The sequence below is a fragment of the Apus apus genome, chromosome 27 (genome assembly GCF_020740795.1).
Source record: "Apus apus isolate bApuApu2 chromosome 27, bApuApu2.pri.cur, whole genome shotgun sequence".
Lineage (NCBI taxonomy): Eukaryota > Metazoa > Chordata > Aves > Apodiformes > Apodidae > Apus > Apus apus.
The window spans coordinates 537,561-552,177 of NC_067308.1; the positions used below are offsets into that span (position 1 = coordinate 537,561).

At 54.9% G+C, this 14,617-nt stretch overlaps 1 protein-coding gene across 4 annotated transcripts; it reads left to right on the top strand.

Annotated features, from left to right (window-relative positions):
- The first annotated feature begins 240 nt into the window (after positions 1-240).
- On the top strand, positions 241-14,404 carry PRPF3 (pre-mRNA processing factor 3). Of its 4 annotated transcripts, none has more exons than XM_051641009.1 (15): positions 241-417; positions 1,490-1,620; positions 5,778-5,924; positions 6,564-6,647; positions 7,721-7,941; positions 8,854-9,160; positions 10,136-10,302; positions 10,728-10,810; positions 11,107-11,250; positions 11,379-11,478; positions 12,174-12,287; positions 12,754-12,872; positions 13,339-13,422; positions 13,542-13,603; positions 14,139-14,404. In XM_051641009.1, exons 1-15 carry the CDS (start codon positions 273-275, stop codon positions 14,283-14,285), a joined length of 2,055 nt encoding a protein of 684 aa, XP_051496969.1. In that variant the 5' UTR covers positions 241-272; the 3' UTR covers positions 14,286-14,404. The 4 variants fall into 4 exon arrangements, with proteins under 4 accessions (XP_051496969.1, XP_051496971.1, XP_051496972.1 ...); XM_051641011.1 differs by lacking the exon at positions 241-417 and adding an exon at positions 641-647; XM_051641012.1 differs by lacking the exon at positions 241-417 and adding an exon at positions 834-840.
- The last annotated feature ends 213 nt before the right edge of the window (positions 14,405-14,617 follow it).

Below are 14,617 nucleotides of genomic sequence, written 5' to 3' on the forward strand. Positions count from 1 at the left end.
TTTTCCCTCCCCTCCTTTTCCCTCCCCCCCTTTTCCCTCCCCCCTTTTCCCTCCCCCCGTGGCTCATCCAGTTTTGGCCCTAGATCTTCAACATCAGGAGGAAAAGCCCAATCCAAGAGTTCCCACCACTCGGGCCTCCCCGCGGAGTCGGGAAAGGCGGCGCCGCTGGGGTGTTGGGTTTTTTTGGACTCCTTCGTGGTTTTTTCCTCATCTTTCTTCTTTGCTGCCCCTCCAGGTCCCACTGGCACCACCTCCAGGTCCTCCTGCCCAAGATGGCCCTTTCCAAGAGGGAGCTGGACGAGCTCAAGCCATGGATCGAGAAGACAGTGAAGAGAGTCCTGGGGTTCTCGGAGCCCACGGTGGTGACGGCGGCGCTGAACTGCGTGGGGAAGGGCATGGATAAAAAGAAAGCAGCTGGTACATCCCGGGGTGCCCAGAGCCCCAGAGAGCCTTGAGATGGCCTCATGTTGGGCCTTGGAGTTGTGGTGGGGCCTTGGAGTTGTGGTTGGGGCTTGGAGTTGTGGTTGGGGCTTGGAGTGGTGGGACTTGGAGTTGTGGGGCTTGGAAGTTGGGTTTCGACCATTCCAGGAGGATGGGCACAGAGCTGGGCTGTGTGGGGAAGGATAGGGATGAGAAGAAAGCAGCTGGTAGATTCTGGGGTGCCCAGAGCCCCAAAGAGCCTTGAGATGGCCTCATGTTGGGCCTTGGAGGTTGTGGTGGGGCCTTGGAGTTGTGGGTCTTGGAAGTTGGGCTTGAAGAAGTTGGGTTTCAACCATTCCAGGAGGATGGACACAGAGCTGGGCTGTGTGGGGAAGGACAGGGATGAGAAGAAAGCAGCTGGTAGATCCTGGGGTGCTCAGAGCTCCAGGGAGCCTTGGAATGGCCCCACGTTGGGCTTCAATTGGCTTTAACCAATTAATTGGGTTGCAACAATTAATTGGGTTTCAAGAAACAATGATTGGGTTGAATGAACCTGTGGTTGAAACAACTTGGTTGGGTTCAACTTGAATCAAGTTTGAGCTTGTGGTTTGGGTGCTGGGGGGTCAGAGCCCTCCTGCAGGAGTGACACCTGGTCAGGGTTGAGGTGGGCTTAGAAAATCACCTCAAAACCCCCAAATTTGGCCAAACTGGGGGGTGATTCTGCCCTGGCCTTGAGGAGGTGGGTCCAGGTGGGAAACGATGGGAACTCCGGGAACGTGCTGCGGAAAAACCAGATGTTACCTAGAAATTATGCTACAAAAAGGAGGTCAGATGAACTTTTTCTAATGAAAAAGGAGAATTTAACTCAAGAATGTGGAGGTTTGACCATTTGAGCCCTGATTTTTGGCCTAGTCAGGGACTGGGTTCCCTTAATCCTTGGAGTCCAGCTCCCGGCAGCGGGATCCGTCGGGATCTCCGGACCCAGCTCTTGTTGGGGGGTCAAACCCAGCTGTTCCCAGTTCTCCCAGGGCTTGAATTCCCACCTGATCCAACTCTCCCTCTTTCCCAGACCATCTCAAACCCTTCCTGGATGATTCCACCCTCCGTTTTGTGGACAAGCTCTTTGAGGCAGTGGAGGAAGGACGAAGTTCTCGCCATTCCAAATCCAACAGCGACCGGAACCGGAAACGAGAGCTAAAGGTGATTATTCATTAATTTGGTTGATTAATGAATTGGCTTTTTCTGTGGTTAGTGGCCCTGGAGGCAGCTTCTGATGTTCTGCCACACTTTCCTCTTCCAGAGAGGTACATTCTGAACGTTCAAGAGAAAAGACTTTTCATAGAATCATGGAATTATGGAATGGTTTGGGTTGGAGGGACCTTCAAGCTCATCCAGTCCCACCCCTGCATGGGCAGGGACACCTCCCAGCAGCCCAGGCTGCTCCAAGCCCCATCCAACCTGCCCTTCAACACTGCCAGGGATGGGGCAGCCACAGCTTCCCTGGGCAACCTGGCCCAGGCTCTCCCCACCCTCACACTCCACAATTCCCTCCTCATCTCCAACCTCCAGCTCCCTCTCCCAGTTTCCATCCCTCCCCCTCATCCCATCCCTCCCTGCCCTTGTCCCAAGCCCCTCCCCAGCTTTCCTGGAGCCCCTTCAGGCACTGAAAGCTGCTCTAAGCTCTCCCTGGAGCCTTCTCCTCTCCAGGCTCAACACCCCAACTCTCCCAGCCTGGCTCCAGAGCTGCTCCAGCCCTCCCAGCATCTCCGGGGCCTCCTCTGGCCTCTCTCCACCAGCTCCATGTCCTTCCTGAACTGGTCCCAGTTCTCCAGGGGGTCTCCCCAGAGCAGAGCAGAGGGGACAATCCCCTCCCTGGCCCTGCTGCCCACGCTGCTGGTGACACAGCCCAGGCCAGGGGGGGTTTCTGGGCTCCAGCCCATGTTGAGCTTCTCCTCCACCATCCCCCCCAGCTCCTTCTCCTCGGGGCTGGTTTCCATCCATCCATCCATCCATCCATCCATCCATCCATCCATCCATCCCTGTCCTTGGGATGTCCTGATCCAGGTGCACATGCTGCCCTTGCCCTTCTTGGACATCATCTCCATGATCAAGTGTTGGAGCCATTGTCCTGGTCTCTCACCCTGGAGATGATGCAGCTTCGTGCTCTCCTTGGGAGGTGGAATCTTGGCCTTTTCATTTCCTTCACCATCTCCTTGCCCATGGAATAACAGGGTCCATCTCTTGGGATTTTCACTTGGAGCCTGGGGTTGGTGATCCCAGAAATTCCCATTGCTCTCTTCCTTGCTGTGTCTGGCTCTTCAGGCAGCTCTTCCCACCTTGGGTGGTTCATCTGCTGGGTTTCCATTTCCTTTTCCTCTCAGGAATCATCCCAGGATGGTTTCCAACAACCCCCAGCACAGCACAGTGTTGATTCCAGCAGGGATTTAACCATCCCAACATGTCTGGAATGCTGGAAATCTGCTTCCAAACCTTCTTCCTCCTCCTTTCTGCTCTTGAAGACTTCACCATCTTCTGGAATTGTCCTTTTCCCATCCTTCCCAGTTCCCAAGCAGCTCTTCTCCATTCCACTCAGGTTCTTTTTCCTTTTTCCAAGGTTTTCATGGCAACCAGGGTTCCAGTCCCCCTGGGAGACCTCAGATCATCCCACTCAGGGCTTGGATCTCTCCATGGGATCCAGTTGCCTCCACTCTGGTAGAAACTTCTTCTTCCCCTCATCTCTCTGGCTGAGCCTTTATCCAAGTGCCAGGAATTGTCTCCTCCAGGAGACCCATCCTCCAGGGATGTTCCGTGGGTAAGGAGTGGTTGCCTTAAGGAGGGTTCCCATCCCAAGGAGAAGAAATACAAAGAGTTTCTTGATCCAGAGAGGGTTGGATTTGGGTGCCCCACCCTCCTGCTTCCTCTTTCCTGCTGCCAATCTTGGAAGTATTTCCATGTCCACTCAGACATTGGGGCCGTTGGAGAGCGAGGCTGGAGAAGATCCTCTCTGCTCCTCCCTCTTGCTTTTGAGAAGATGGCAGAGATTTGGGGACATGGTCAGTCCTGTTGGTGACAGGATTGTGGAGTGATTCCCTCAGCCCCCCCTGGCACAGGGAGTGTGGCTGGATCCCTCCTTTCTTCCCAGCTTGACTTGGGATTGTTGCTGCTTCCAGCTTTCTTGTCCTCCTGGTGGCCCTGGAGGGTCGGGGCCGAAGCAGCAGATGGATCTGGTGCTGGTGGAGTGCAGCAGGGATGGGGCTGGGCATGAAGAAGGGGAATCCTCTCTGGTGGAGCATCCCATGGGTGGTTGATGGTGTCCTGGGCTTCCCAGCTTTCCCAGAACCAGGTTGGGAAGCAGCAGAGTAGGATCATCCTCTTCTCTTGGCTCCCGGCGTGGGGACAAACGTCCTGCCTGCCAAAACAGTCCCTTCCTCTCCAGAATGACCATTCTTGGAGGTCCTCCATGAAGATCCTCCCCTGCTGGAACATGAGATGAGCTGACCAGTCCCAGCCTGACTTCTCTTATGATCCCAAGGCAGCTTTTCCACTGGAATTGATCCTTTTATTCCCAAATCTTCTACCAACCAGCGACCGATCGCCTCGAAAACCCTTCGTTCCGCCCTTTCCTCTCCGGCCACCTCCTCTCTCCCTGGTTCACTCCCCTGGGGTCGTTGCTTGATTAAAGAACTTGATTTAAAAAAAAAAAAAAAAAAAAGAAAAATCACCTTTTCCACACTTTTTATACTATGGGCAAGTCCTTTCTCTTGAACTTGTAGGTTTTCCAAGAAGTACCTGAGTCTGGATGAGGAATGTCCTTGTAGTGAAGAAGGGATTGCAACAAACCCTCACCAACCGGTGTGTATATTTTCTTTTCCAATAAAACCTTCACTCACACTCACAGACCCACACTCACACTCACACTCACACTCACACCCTCCTCCAGTAACACAGTTGCATGGAAAAATCCAGGTGGTTTGGGATTTTCCCCCTCCCCCCCCGCCCAGAAAAAACAAAAGCAGGCACTGACTGGATCAAACTGGTGGTTGTGGCTCCACCGAAGCTTTTGGGTTGACTCTTTTCCTGCCCCTTTTCACTGAGAAGCTCAGAATTGGCAGGGTTGGAAGGAGCCTCTGGAGAACATCCAGTCCCTCCCATTAAAGCAGGATCCCCTGGAGCACAGGGTTTCATCCAGGTGGGTTTGGGATGTCTCCAGAGAAGGGGACACCACCCCCTGGGCAGCCTGTCCCAGGGCTCTGCCACCCTCACAGGAAAGAAGTTTCTCCTCATGTTCAGATGGAACTTCCCCATGTTCCAGTTTGTGCCCATTGCCCCTCGTGCTGCCACTGGGAACTGCTGGAAGGAGCCTGATTTCCATCCTCCTGGCTCCTCCATCCCTCTGACACCCCCTGGAGACATTCATGGCCACCACTGAGCTCTCCTCTCCAGCTGAGCATTCCCTGCTCTCCCAGCCTTTCCACACAGGGAGGTGCTCCAACCCCTCAATCATCTTTGTTCCCTTCCCCTGGACTCTCTCCACCTGTTCCCTGTCCCTCTTGAACTGGGGAGCCCAGAACTGGTCCCAGTTCTCCAGCTGTGGCCTCACCAGGGCAGAGTAGAAGGGCAGGATGAACTGCCCTCGACCTACTGGCCACACTCTTCCTCATGCATCCCAAGATCCCATTGGCCTTCTTGGCCACCAGGGCACATTGCTGGCTCCTTGGTAACTTGATGTCCACCAGAATTCCAGGATCCTTCTCCCCACAGCTGCTCTCCAGGTCACCTCCACCTGTGCTGATCCATGGGGTGGTTCCTCCCAAGGTGCAGGACCTTCCATTTGCTCTTGATACATCTCATGAGGTTCCTCTCTGCCCAGCTCTCCATCCTCTCCAGGTCTCTGGATGGCAGCACAGCCCTCTGGTGTGTCTCCCAAGGGCTGGGTCCTCTTTTTGGGGAGGACAGGGTAGGGCAGAGCAGCTCCCTCCACCAAACCCTCTGAAGCTGGTGGAAATGTTGGAATGTTGGAAACCGTTTTAGCCCCGTCAGTTCATGAGCAGGTTCTTTCCATCTCTCTCCCACTGAGCAAGGCCTTAAATCTCAGTGCCAAAAAAAACCAACAACCCACCTTTGACCACCTAGAGAAGGATGGTGGCCTCCTTGGGATGTCTCCTGTCCTTCAAGCTCTTGCATGGATCATCATGGATGCTTCTCAGGAGGCTTCACGCGGGCTTAGCGGGAGATCCGGTGCCGCCCTGGCCGCTCTGAACCACAGGGTGGTGGTTCCTCCTCTTAAAACACTGGCTGGGAGGAGAAACCTTTAGTTTTAACTCCAGTTTTCTCCCTTCTTTTTTTTTTCACTCCAGGATGTGTTTGGTGATGACTCTGAGGTATCCAAGGAATCTTCTGGTGTCAAGAAGCGGCGCATCCCGCGCTTCGAGGAGGTTGAGGATGAGCCAGAGGTGATTCCAGGCCCACCATCGGAGAGCCCCGGGATGCTGACCAAGCTGCAGGTCAGTCCAGCTGAGCTCCACCAGCCCTGCCCCTCAGAAGAGCTGCTCCTGCCTCAGATCTTCAATCCCAACGTGGTTTCGTATTTGGTTTGAGTCGTATCCCAACCTGAGGAACCAAACCCAAGGCCCTTTGGATTGTCCCGGGGCCTGCGGGTGTTTCGCGTGTGTTGAGGCTGATGAGAACATGAGGCCTCTGGGTGGGGAAAGCTGGGATGTTCCCTTCCCATCAACTGGGATAGATGGTCTGGGCAGAGAGCTCCTGTGCTGCTTGGTCCTTTCTCTGCAGCTGGGAGGTGTGGATTAGAGGAGTTGGATCCAGTCCTTTGCCCCTCCAGGGCACTGGGGCCCAGTCCTTTGCCCCTCCAGGGCACTGGGGCCCAGTCCTTTGCCCCTCCAGGGCACTGGGGCCCAGTCCTTTGCCCCTCCAGGGCACTGGGGCCCAGTCCTTTGCCCCTCCAGGGCACTGGGGCCCAGTCCTTTGCCCCTCCAGGGCACTGGGGCCCAGTCCTTTGCCCCTCCAGGGCACTGGGGCCCAGTCCTGTTCTCCCTCCTCCATTTCCAGCTCTAACAGGGCTTTGAGGAGCCTCTTTTCCCTCAGGAAGGGAAGGAAAAACTCCCCATCCCGTTTTCCTCCCCCAGATCAAGCAGATGATGGAGGCAGCCACGCGGCAGATCGAGGAGAGGAAGAAGCAGTTGAGTTTCATCAGTCCTCCAGCCCCACAGGTACTGCTGGGAGCAACTGGGGAGTCCCAGCTGCCAGTGGTGACAGGGGGGGCTGGAATGGGGACATCACACAGGATCACGGAATCCAGGTTGGAAGGGACCTCAAGGATCATCTGCTCCAACCTTTCTTGGTCTAGATTAGATGGTTCAGGTGAATCTTAAAGTGTCCAATTCTAGGGAATCCACCACATCCCTGGGGAGATGATTCCATTGCCTCGTTTGGTCCCATTCTGGAAATATTCCTCTTCTGTCCAATCAGAATCTTCTGAGGAATAACTTGCTAATTAGTGTTAATAGTTAAGTGTGTGCTGAAGGGTGAACCTTCAATGGGATGGACCAGGTAATGGGACTGTCACTGGGGTGAAGTGACATTCATAGCAGGCTGGGAGAGTTGGGGTGTTCAACTTGGAGAGGAGAAGGCTCCAGGGAGAGCTTAGAGCAGCTTCCAGTGCCTGAAGGGGCTCCAGGAAAGCTGGGGAGGGGCTTGGGACAAGGGCAGGGAGGGATGGGATGAGGGGCAGGGATGAAAACTGGGAGAGGGAGCTGGAGGTTGGAGATGAGGAGGGAATTGTGGAGGGTGAGGGTGGGGAGAGCCTGGCCCAGGTTGCCCAGGGAAGCTGTGGCTGCCCCATCCCTGGCAGTGTTGAAGGGCAGGTTGGATGGGGCTTGGAGCAGCCTGGGCTGGTGGGAGGTGTCCCTGCCCATGCAGGGGGTGGGACTGGATGAGCTTTAGATCATGGAATTAATTGGGGTGAAAGGGACCTTGAAGATCAACTAGTTGAGTAGATGATTGGGTCTTGGGAATAATTTCTCCACTGAAGGGTGGTCAGGCCCTGGCACAGGCTGGACTTACCATCCCTGGAGAGGTTCAAACACCACGTGGAGGTGGCAGAGTGAGGTTGGGTTGGTGGTTGGACCAGATGATCCTGGAGATCTTCTCCAACCAAGGGGACTTGATCGTTCCGCCGAACAACAAAAACGCACCAATACCAACCGGGTCAGAGCTGGGGGGGGGGAGGAGAAAAAAAACCCAACCCCACCCCAGATACTCACCTTCCTCTTTTTGTCCACAGCCCAAAATCTCTTCCTCATCCCAATCAGAACGTCTCCCCATTGGCAACACCATCCAGCCCTCCCAGGCTGCCACCTTCATGAACGACGCCATCGAGAAGGCGCGGAAGGCGGCGGAGCTGCAGGCCCGGATCCAGGCCCAGCTGGCCCTGAAACCAGGGCTCATTGGCAATGCCAACATGGTGGGACTGGCCAACCTGCACGCCATGGGCATTGCCCCCCCGTGAGTGTCCTGGGGTCAGTGGGATCAACTCTGGAGCCCCCAGGGTGGGAAAGATTGGGATTGGTTGGAGAAAGTCCAGAGGACGCCACGGGGATGATCCAAAGCTGGAGCAGCTCTGGAGCCAGGCTGGGAGAGTTGGGGTGTTGAGCCTGGAGAGGAGAAGGCTCCAGGGAGAGCTTAGAGCAGCTTCCAGTGCCTGAAGGGGCTCCAGGAAAGCTGGGGAGGGGCTTGGGACAAGGGCAGGGAGGGATGGGATGAGGGGGAGGGATGGAAACTGGGAGAGGGAGCTGGAGGTTGGAGATGAGGAGGGAATTGTGGAGGGTGAGGGTGGGGAGAGCCTGGGCCAGGTTGCCCAGGGAAGCTGTGGCTGCCCCATCCCTGGGGGTGTTGAAGGGCAGGTTGGATGGGGCTTGGAGCAGCCTGGGCTGCTGGGAGGTGTCCCTGCCCATGCAGGGGGTTGCATCTAGATGATCTTTAAGGTTCCTCCAACCCAAACTACTCCTTGATTCTATGAAGTGGAGGTTGCTCCTTCCTTGAGTAGGACTCCCAGCTTCAGCACCTGAGATTTGAAGCCTTTCTGGAGAGTTTTAATGTTAGGAGGAGCTGTGGGTTTGGTGCTTTCCATGGAATTAAGAACTTGGAGGGTCAGGCTGAACTTGAGGAGAAACTTCTTTGCTGTGAGGGTGACAGAGCCCTGGGACAGGCTGCCCAGAGAGGTGGTGGAGTCTCCTTCTCTGGTGACATCCCAAACCCACCTGGCCGTGTTCCTGTGGGATCTACTGGAGTTGCCCCTGCTCTGGCAGGGGGTTAGACTAGAAAATCTCCAGAGGTCCCTTCCAACCCTGACCACTTGGTGACTCTTTCCTTGGAATTCCTCACCTTTTAACAGAAGCTCTCCTTGTTTTCCTCCAGGAAGGTGGAGCTGAAGGATCAGACCAAGCCCACGCCGCTGATCCTGGACGAACAAGGTCGAACTGTGGATGCAACTGGGAAGGAGATTGAGCTGACCCACAGGATGCCCACCCTGAAGGCCAACATCAGAGCTGTGAAGAGAGAGCAGTTCAAACAGCAGCTGAAAGAAAAACCCTCAGAAGACATGGAGTCCAACACTTACTTTGACCCCAGGGTCTCCATCACCCCGGCCCAGCGGCAGAAACGCACCTTCAAGTTCCATGAAAAGGGCAAATTTGAGAAAATTGCCCAGAGGTTGAGAACGAAGGTATTTCATGGGATGGTTGGGTTGGAGGGACCTTCAAGAGCATCTAGATCCAACCCCCTGCATGGACAGGGACACCTCCCAGCAGCCCAGGCTGCTCCAAGCCCCATCCAACCTGCCCTTCAACACCCCCAGGGATGGGGCAGCCACAGCTTCCCTGGGCAACCTGGCCCAGGCTCTCCCCACCCTCACACTCCACAATTCCCTCCTCATCTCCAACCTCCAGCTCCCTCTCCCAGTTTCCATCCCTCCCCCTCATCCCATCCCTCCCTGCCCTTGTCCCAAGCCCCTCCCCAGCTTTCCTGGAGCCCCTTCAGGCACTGGAAGCTGCTCTAAGGTCTCCCTGGAGCCTTCTTCTCTCCAGGCTCAACACCCCAACTCTCCCAGTTTGTTGGGAATGTTATTGGGACCTGGAGATTTGGGGTCTTCCCATGTTACCTGAGAGCACAGAAATGAGGGTTTGGTTCAATCCTCCTGGGATCTGTTCCCTTGGAATGAGCAGCTTTGCAGTAAAATCACCTGAACGTTGATCCCCACCATCCTTGTTGGAAGAGCAGGGATCCAAAGCAGAACATGGATCTGTGTGGAAAACCAAGGTGTCTCCACTTGGGGAAGGTCAAAATCTTGTTGATTTGTGACCAAAGATGAAACTTTGCTTGGTCAGATGTTCCTTCTGCTGAAGCTGGAGATGTAAAGGGATCTTGGGGAAAATACTCCATTTCTTGGAGGAGAATGGGAGAGAAGAGCTTCACTAGCCATCAGATCCCAGGGATGTGATTCCTCTGAGATTCTTTTGTGCTCTTGGCAGGTTTATCAGGTCCTTCACAAGCTCTTTCTGTCCTGTGCTGGGTGGTTTCTTCTACAGTCTGCTCCAGGTTGTTGGCAGAAAGTGAAACAAAAGCAGCAGGTGGATGCTGGTGCTTTTCCTGAAGGTTTTGATGTTTGGGAATGACCTTTCCATGCTCCTTGTCTTCTCAGGCTCAACTAGAAAAGCTGCAGGCAGAGATCTCCCAGGCTGCCAGGAAAACTGGGATCCACACCTCCACCAAACTGGCTCTGATTACCCCAAAGAAGGAGCTGAAGGAGGGAGAGATCCCGGAGATCGAGTGGTGGGATTCCTACATCATCCCCAACGGCCTGGACTTGTAAGTGCTGGATGTTCCAGGTTTTGGATCTTGATGCCACAGGAGGAGACTTGGATGGGGACGTGGTCTCCTGAGCACTTGGCTGGCCCAGGGAAGGGTTGGGGGATTGTCCTCTTTAAGGGAAGGCAGGAATTGGAAGAAAAGGGGAGACTGAGGGTTGGACATTGGGAAGGAATTCTTCACCATGAGGGTGGGGAGAGCCTGGGCCAGGCTGCCCAGGGAAGCTGTGGCTGCCCCATCCCTGGCAGTGTTGAAGGGCAGGTTGGATGGGGCTTGGAGCAGCCTGGGCTGGTGGGAGGTGTCCCTGCCCATGCAGGGGGTGGGATCTAGATGATCTTGAAGGTCCTTTCCAACTCAAACCAGTCTGAGATTCCATGAATTGAGGCCAGGAGCTTTGCAATGACTCTCAAGTCTCTCCCTTCTAGAAAAGGTGGAACGTCCTCCAAGAAAGACGAGTACTTTGGGATCACCAACCTGGTGGAGCACCCGGCGCAGCTCAACCCACCAGGTACTGCCCAAGTTTGGGTCAACTTTGCTGTTAAATTAGAAAGAAAACACTCCTGAGGGGCTTATTCTTGGGGAGAGAGGTGAAGCAGAGGGTGATGAGGCTGCAGCCCCATCCTCCTCCTCCCTGTGAGGAGAAGAAACGATGTGAAAAGCTCCAAACTCTTCCAAACCAACCGAAATCGGGAACATCTGAGCTGGTTTTTGGTAACTCAACAGAAGACCTGTGGCTGAAGGAGTTGCAGGTGGTGGTTTCTCTTGCTGGTCCTGAAGCAGGGTTGTGTTTTTGTCTCTTCCCAGTGGACAGTGACACCCCAGTGACCTTGGGGGTTTATTTAACCAAGAAAGAGCAGAAAAAATTACGGCGACAAACTCGGAGGGAAGCCCAGAAGGAGCTGCAGGAGAAAGTCAGGCTGGGCCTGATGCCACCACCAGAGCCCAAAGGTAAAGGAGCTCTGGACTCACCCCAGCTCGGCTGTGTCTTTGGGAACACAACTTCCATGGGTTTGCATGGATGGTTGGTTTGGTGGGATCCAGAGGGATCAGGAGCCTGGTGTTGCTTTTCCTTGCAGTGAGGATTTCCAACCTGATGCGAGTGCTGGGGACAGAAGCTGTGCAGGACCCCACCAAAGTGGAAGCTCATGTTAGAGCACAGATGGCAAAGAGGCAGAAGTAGGTGACACGTTGTGTCCTTGGGGTTCTGGTGGTCAGGTGTGGATGGATTTAGGGCTGGTGCTGCAGGATGAGGGGATGGAGCAAAGGAGGAGGACGGGGAGTTGCTCTTGTAGCCTGTTCTAACTGCCTCCTGCTCTGGATGGAGTGATGATGGTATCACAGTTCAACCTGGAGAGGAGAAGGCTCCAGGGAGAGCTTAGAGCAGCTTCCAGTGCCTGAAGGGGCTCCAGGAAAGCTGGGGAGGGGCTTGGGACAAGGGCAGGGAGGGATGGGATGAGGGGGAGGGATGGAAACTGGGAGAGGGAGCTGGAGGTTGGAGATGAGGAGACAATTCTGGAGTGTGAGGGTGGGGAGAGCCTGGGCCAGGCTGCCCAGGGAAGCTGTGGCTGCCCCATCCCTGGCAGTGTTGAAGGGCAGGTTGGATGGGGCTTGGAGCAGCCTGGGCTGGTGGGAGGGGTCCCTGCCCATGCAGGGGGGTTGGATCTAGATGATCTTGAAGGTCCCTCCAACCCATCCCATGACTTCAGGTATGAAACCAAGGAGGAATTGGGCTGGTGAGTGGATTAAAGAAACCCATGGGCTTTGAAGCCAGGCAGAAATCTGGGCTGGTTTGGGATTTGGGAAGTTGCTCTGTGTTTTGGGAAGAGGACGGGGTGGGTGTTGCTCACTGGCCCCTCTCCCCCTGCTCCCAGAGCTCACGAGGAGGCCAACGCGGCGCGGAAGTTGACGGCAGAGCAGAGAAAAGCCAAAAAGGTGAAAAAGCTGAAAGAAGATGTTTCCCAAGGAGTTCACATAGCAGTGTACAGGTGAGCACAGGGCTGGGAGCCTTCACCTGCTGAAGAGACCTGGAAATACCCTGTGGAAATAGAAATATGTGGATGTGGAGGAGCAGATTTTTGCCCCAAACACCGTCAACTTGGTCCCTGGTTCATCTCCTTCCAGCCCAGCACTGAAAAACCTGCCAGGTTTGGGGTGTTTCAGCTGGGTTTGGAAGTTTGGGATGAGGAGAAGCAGCTCTGATAGCTGGGAATCTACCATTGATAGCCAGAAATCAATTAATTTTTCAAAATAGAAATGAAATGAGAATGGGAGGGGGAAGGGATGGCCCTTCTGAGAAGCCCCGTGCCCAACAGGACTTGTTTGGAGATGTGAGTGAAGCTCCCGAGGAGGAAATACTTGACCCAGTGGAGCCATTTGAGGGCTGTGATGGTTGTTCTGTTTTTTTTTCCCTGAACGTTTGAAGTGATTTCTTCCTTTTAATCCTCTCCTTAGGGTCAGAAACTTGAGCAATCCAGCCAAAAAATTCAAAATCGAGGCCAACGCCGGCCAGCTGTACCTGACAGGGGTGGTGGTTTTACACAAAGATGTCAACGTGGTGGTGGTAGAAGGAGGTGAGGACTTCTCAGGTCCCTTGGACTTCCCTCAGGCAAAAAAAAATATAAAGATCCCTGTGGAAATTGTTGATGGAAAGACAAGGAAATGAAAGAGGCTGTTTTGAAATACCCCACATGACAGCTCGAACGGGGTTTGGTGTTTAGTGGAACCCAGGTAGAAAAACCACAGTGAGAGGGGAAAGGGGATGAATCCTGGATGTTCTCTGAGGGGATGTGGGGAGTGAGGAGCTGCTCAGCTCTCCAGCTGGTGGGATTCCTCCTGCTTGGTGATCTCCTAATTCATTTTGAGGAGACCTTGAGGAGCTTGTTTGGAAGCAGGAAATCCCAGGGTGGCTGAGAGCTGTGGCACCCCAGGAGGGGGGGGAGTTTGTGGGTGTCACTTGGCTCTGGTGCTTTTTAGAACCTCCAAAAGAAACCCAAACCACTATTTTTGGGGATGGTTGAGTCTGGGTTTCTCCCCCAGGCCCCAAAGCACAGAAGAAATTCAAACGTCTGATGCTTCATCGAATAAAATGGGATGAGCAGACATCGAACACGAAGGGAGAGGGTGAGTGTGGAAACCCCTGGGGGGGGAAGGGAGGTGTTCCCCAGTGGTGGGGGTTGTCCCTCTGCTGCTCCTGCTTTTGGGGCTAAAAGGGGGTTTATTGGTTGTGTTTTATTTTTCAGATGATGATGAGTCTGACGAGGAGGCCGTGAAGAAAACAAACAAATGCTCTCTGGTTTGGGAGGTGAGTTGTGGGTGAATCAGGGGGATGTGGGAGGGGAAAGTGATGTTCTGAGGCTTTGGATCGGAGTCAAAGCTGCTCCCTGGGGCTGTTGGCACCTGAAAAAATGGCAACCTGGAGAGGAGAAGGCTCCAGGGAGAGCTTAGAGCAGCTTCCAGTGCCTGAAGGGGCTCCAGGAAAGCTGGGGAGGGGCTTGGGACAAGGGCAGGGAGGGATGGGATGAGGGGGAAGGATGGAAACTGGGAGAGGGAGCTGGAGGTTGGAGATGAGGAGGGAATTGTGGAGGGTGAGGGTGGGGAGAGCCTGGCCCAGGTTGCCCAGGGAAGCTGTGGCTGCCCCATCCCTGGCAGTGTTGAAGGGCAGGTTGGATGGGGCTTGGAGCAGCCTGGGCTGCTGGGAGGTGTCCCTGCCCGTGCAGGGGGTGGGATCCAGATGATTTTGAAGGTCCCTTCCATCCCATTTCACGACGATTCCAAGTCTCTCCGAGTTTTCTCTCCTTGGGAGCTGGGTTGGAAAAGGTCCCGCTTCTCCCTCCCAGGGCACAGCCAAGGACCGCAGCTTCGGGGAGATGAAATTTAAGCAGTGCCCCACGGAGAACATGGCACGGGAGCACTTTAAGAAGCACGGAGCCGAGCACTACTGGGACTTGGCCCTCAGCGAGTCCGTGCTGGAGTCCACAGACTGAGGTGAGGGGGCTGCACAGCCCCCTGCCCCCACCACAGCCCCCTCCCCCGCCCTCCGCCAGCCCTTCCCTCCCCTCTCTCTCCTCACAACACCCATTAAAGACGTATTTTTTAAAACAAATCACCGTGACGCTTCTTGGCAGGGTCAGCGCGGGGAGGGGGGGGGGGGGGACGGCGGAGGCTTCTCTGTGGGGAGGGGGCGGCTCTGAAGGGTGTTTTTTTCACAAGGGCTGCCCTTCGCGGGTCAGCGGCCGCCCCCTTCGTCTTTTATTTCAGCCGCAACCCTTGGATTTTAACGAGAACCCGGCGCTGTTCGGAGCGGCGGGGCCGGCGC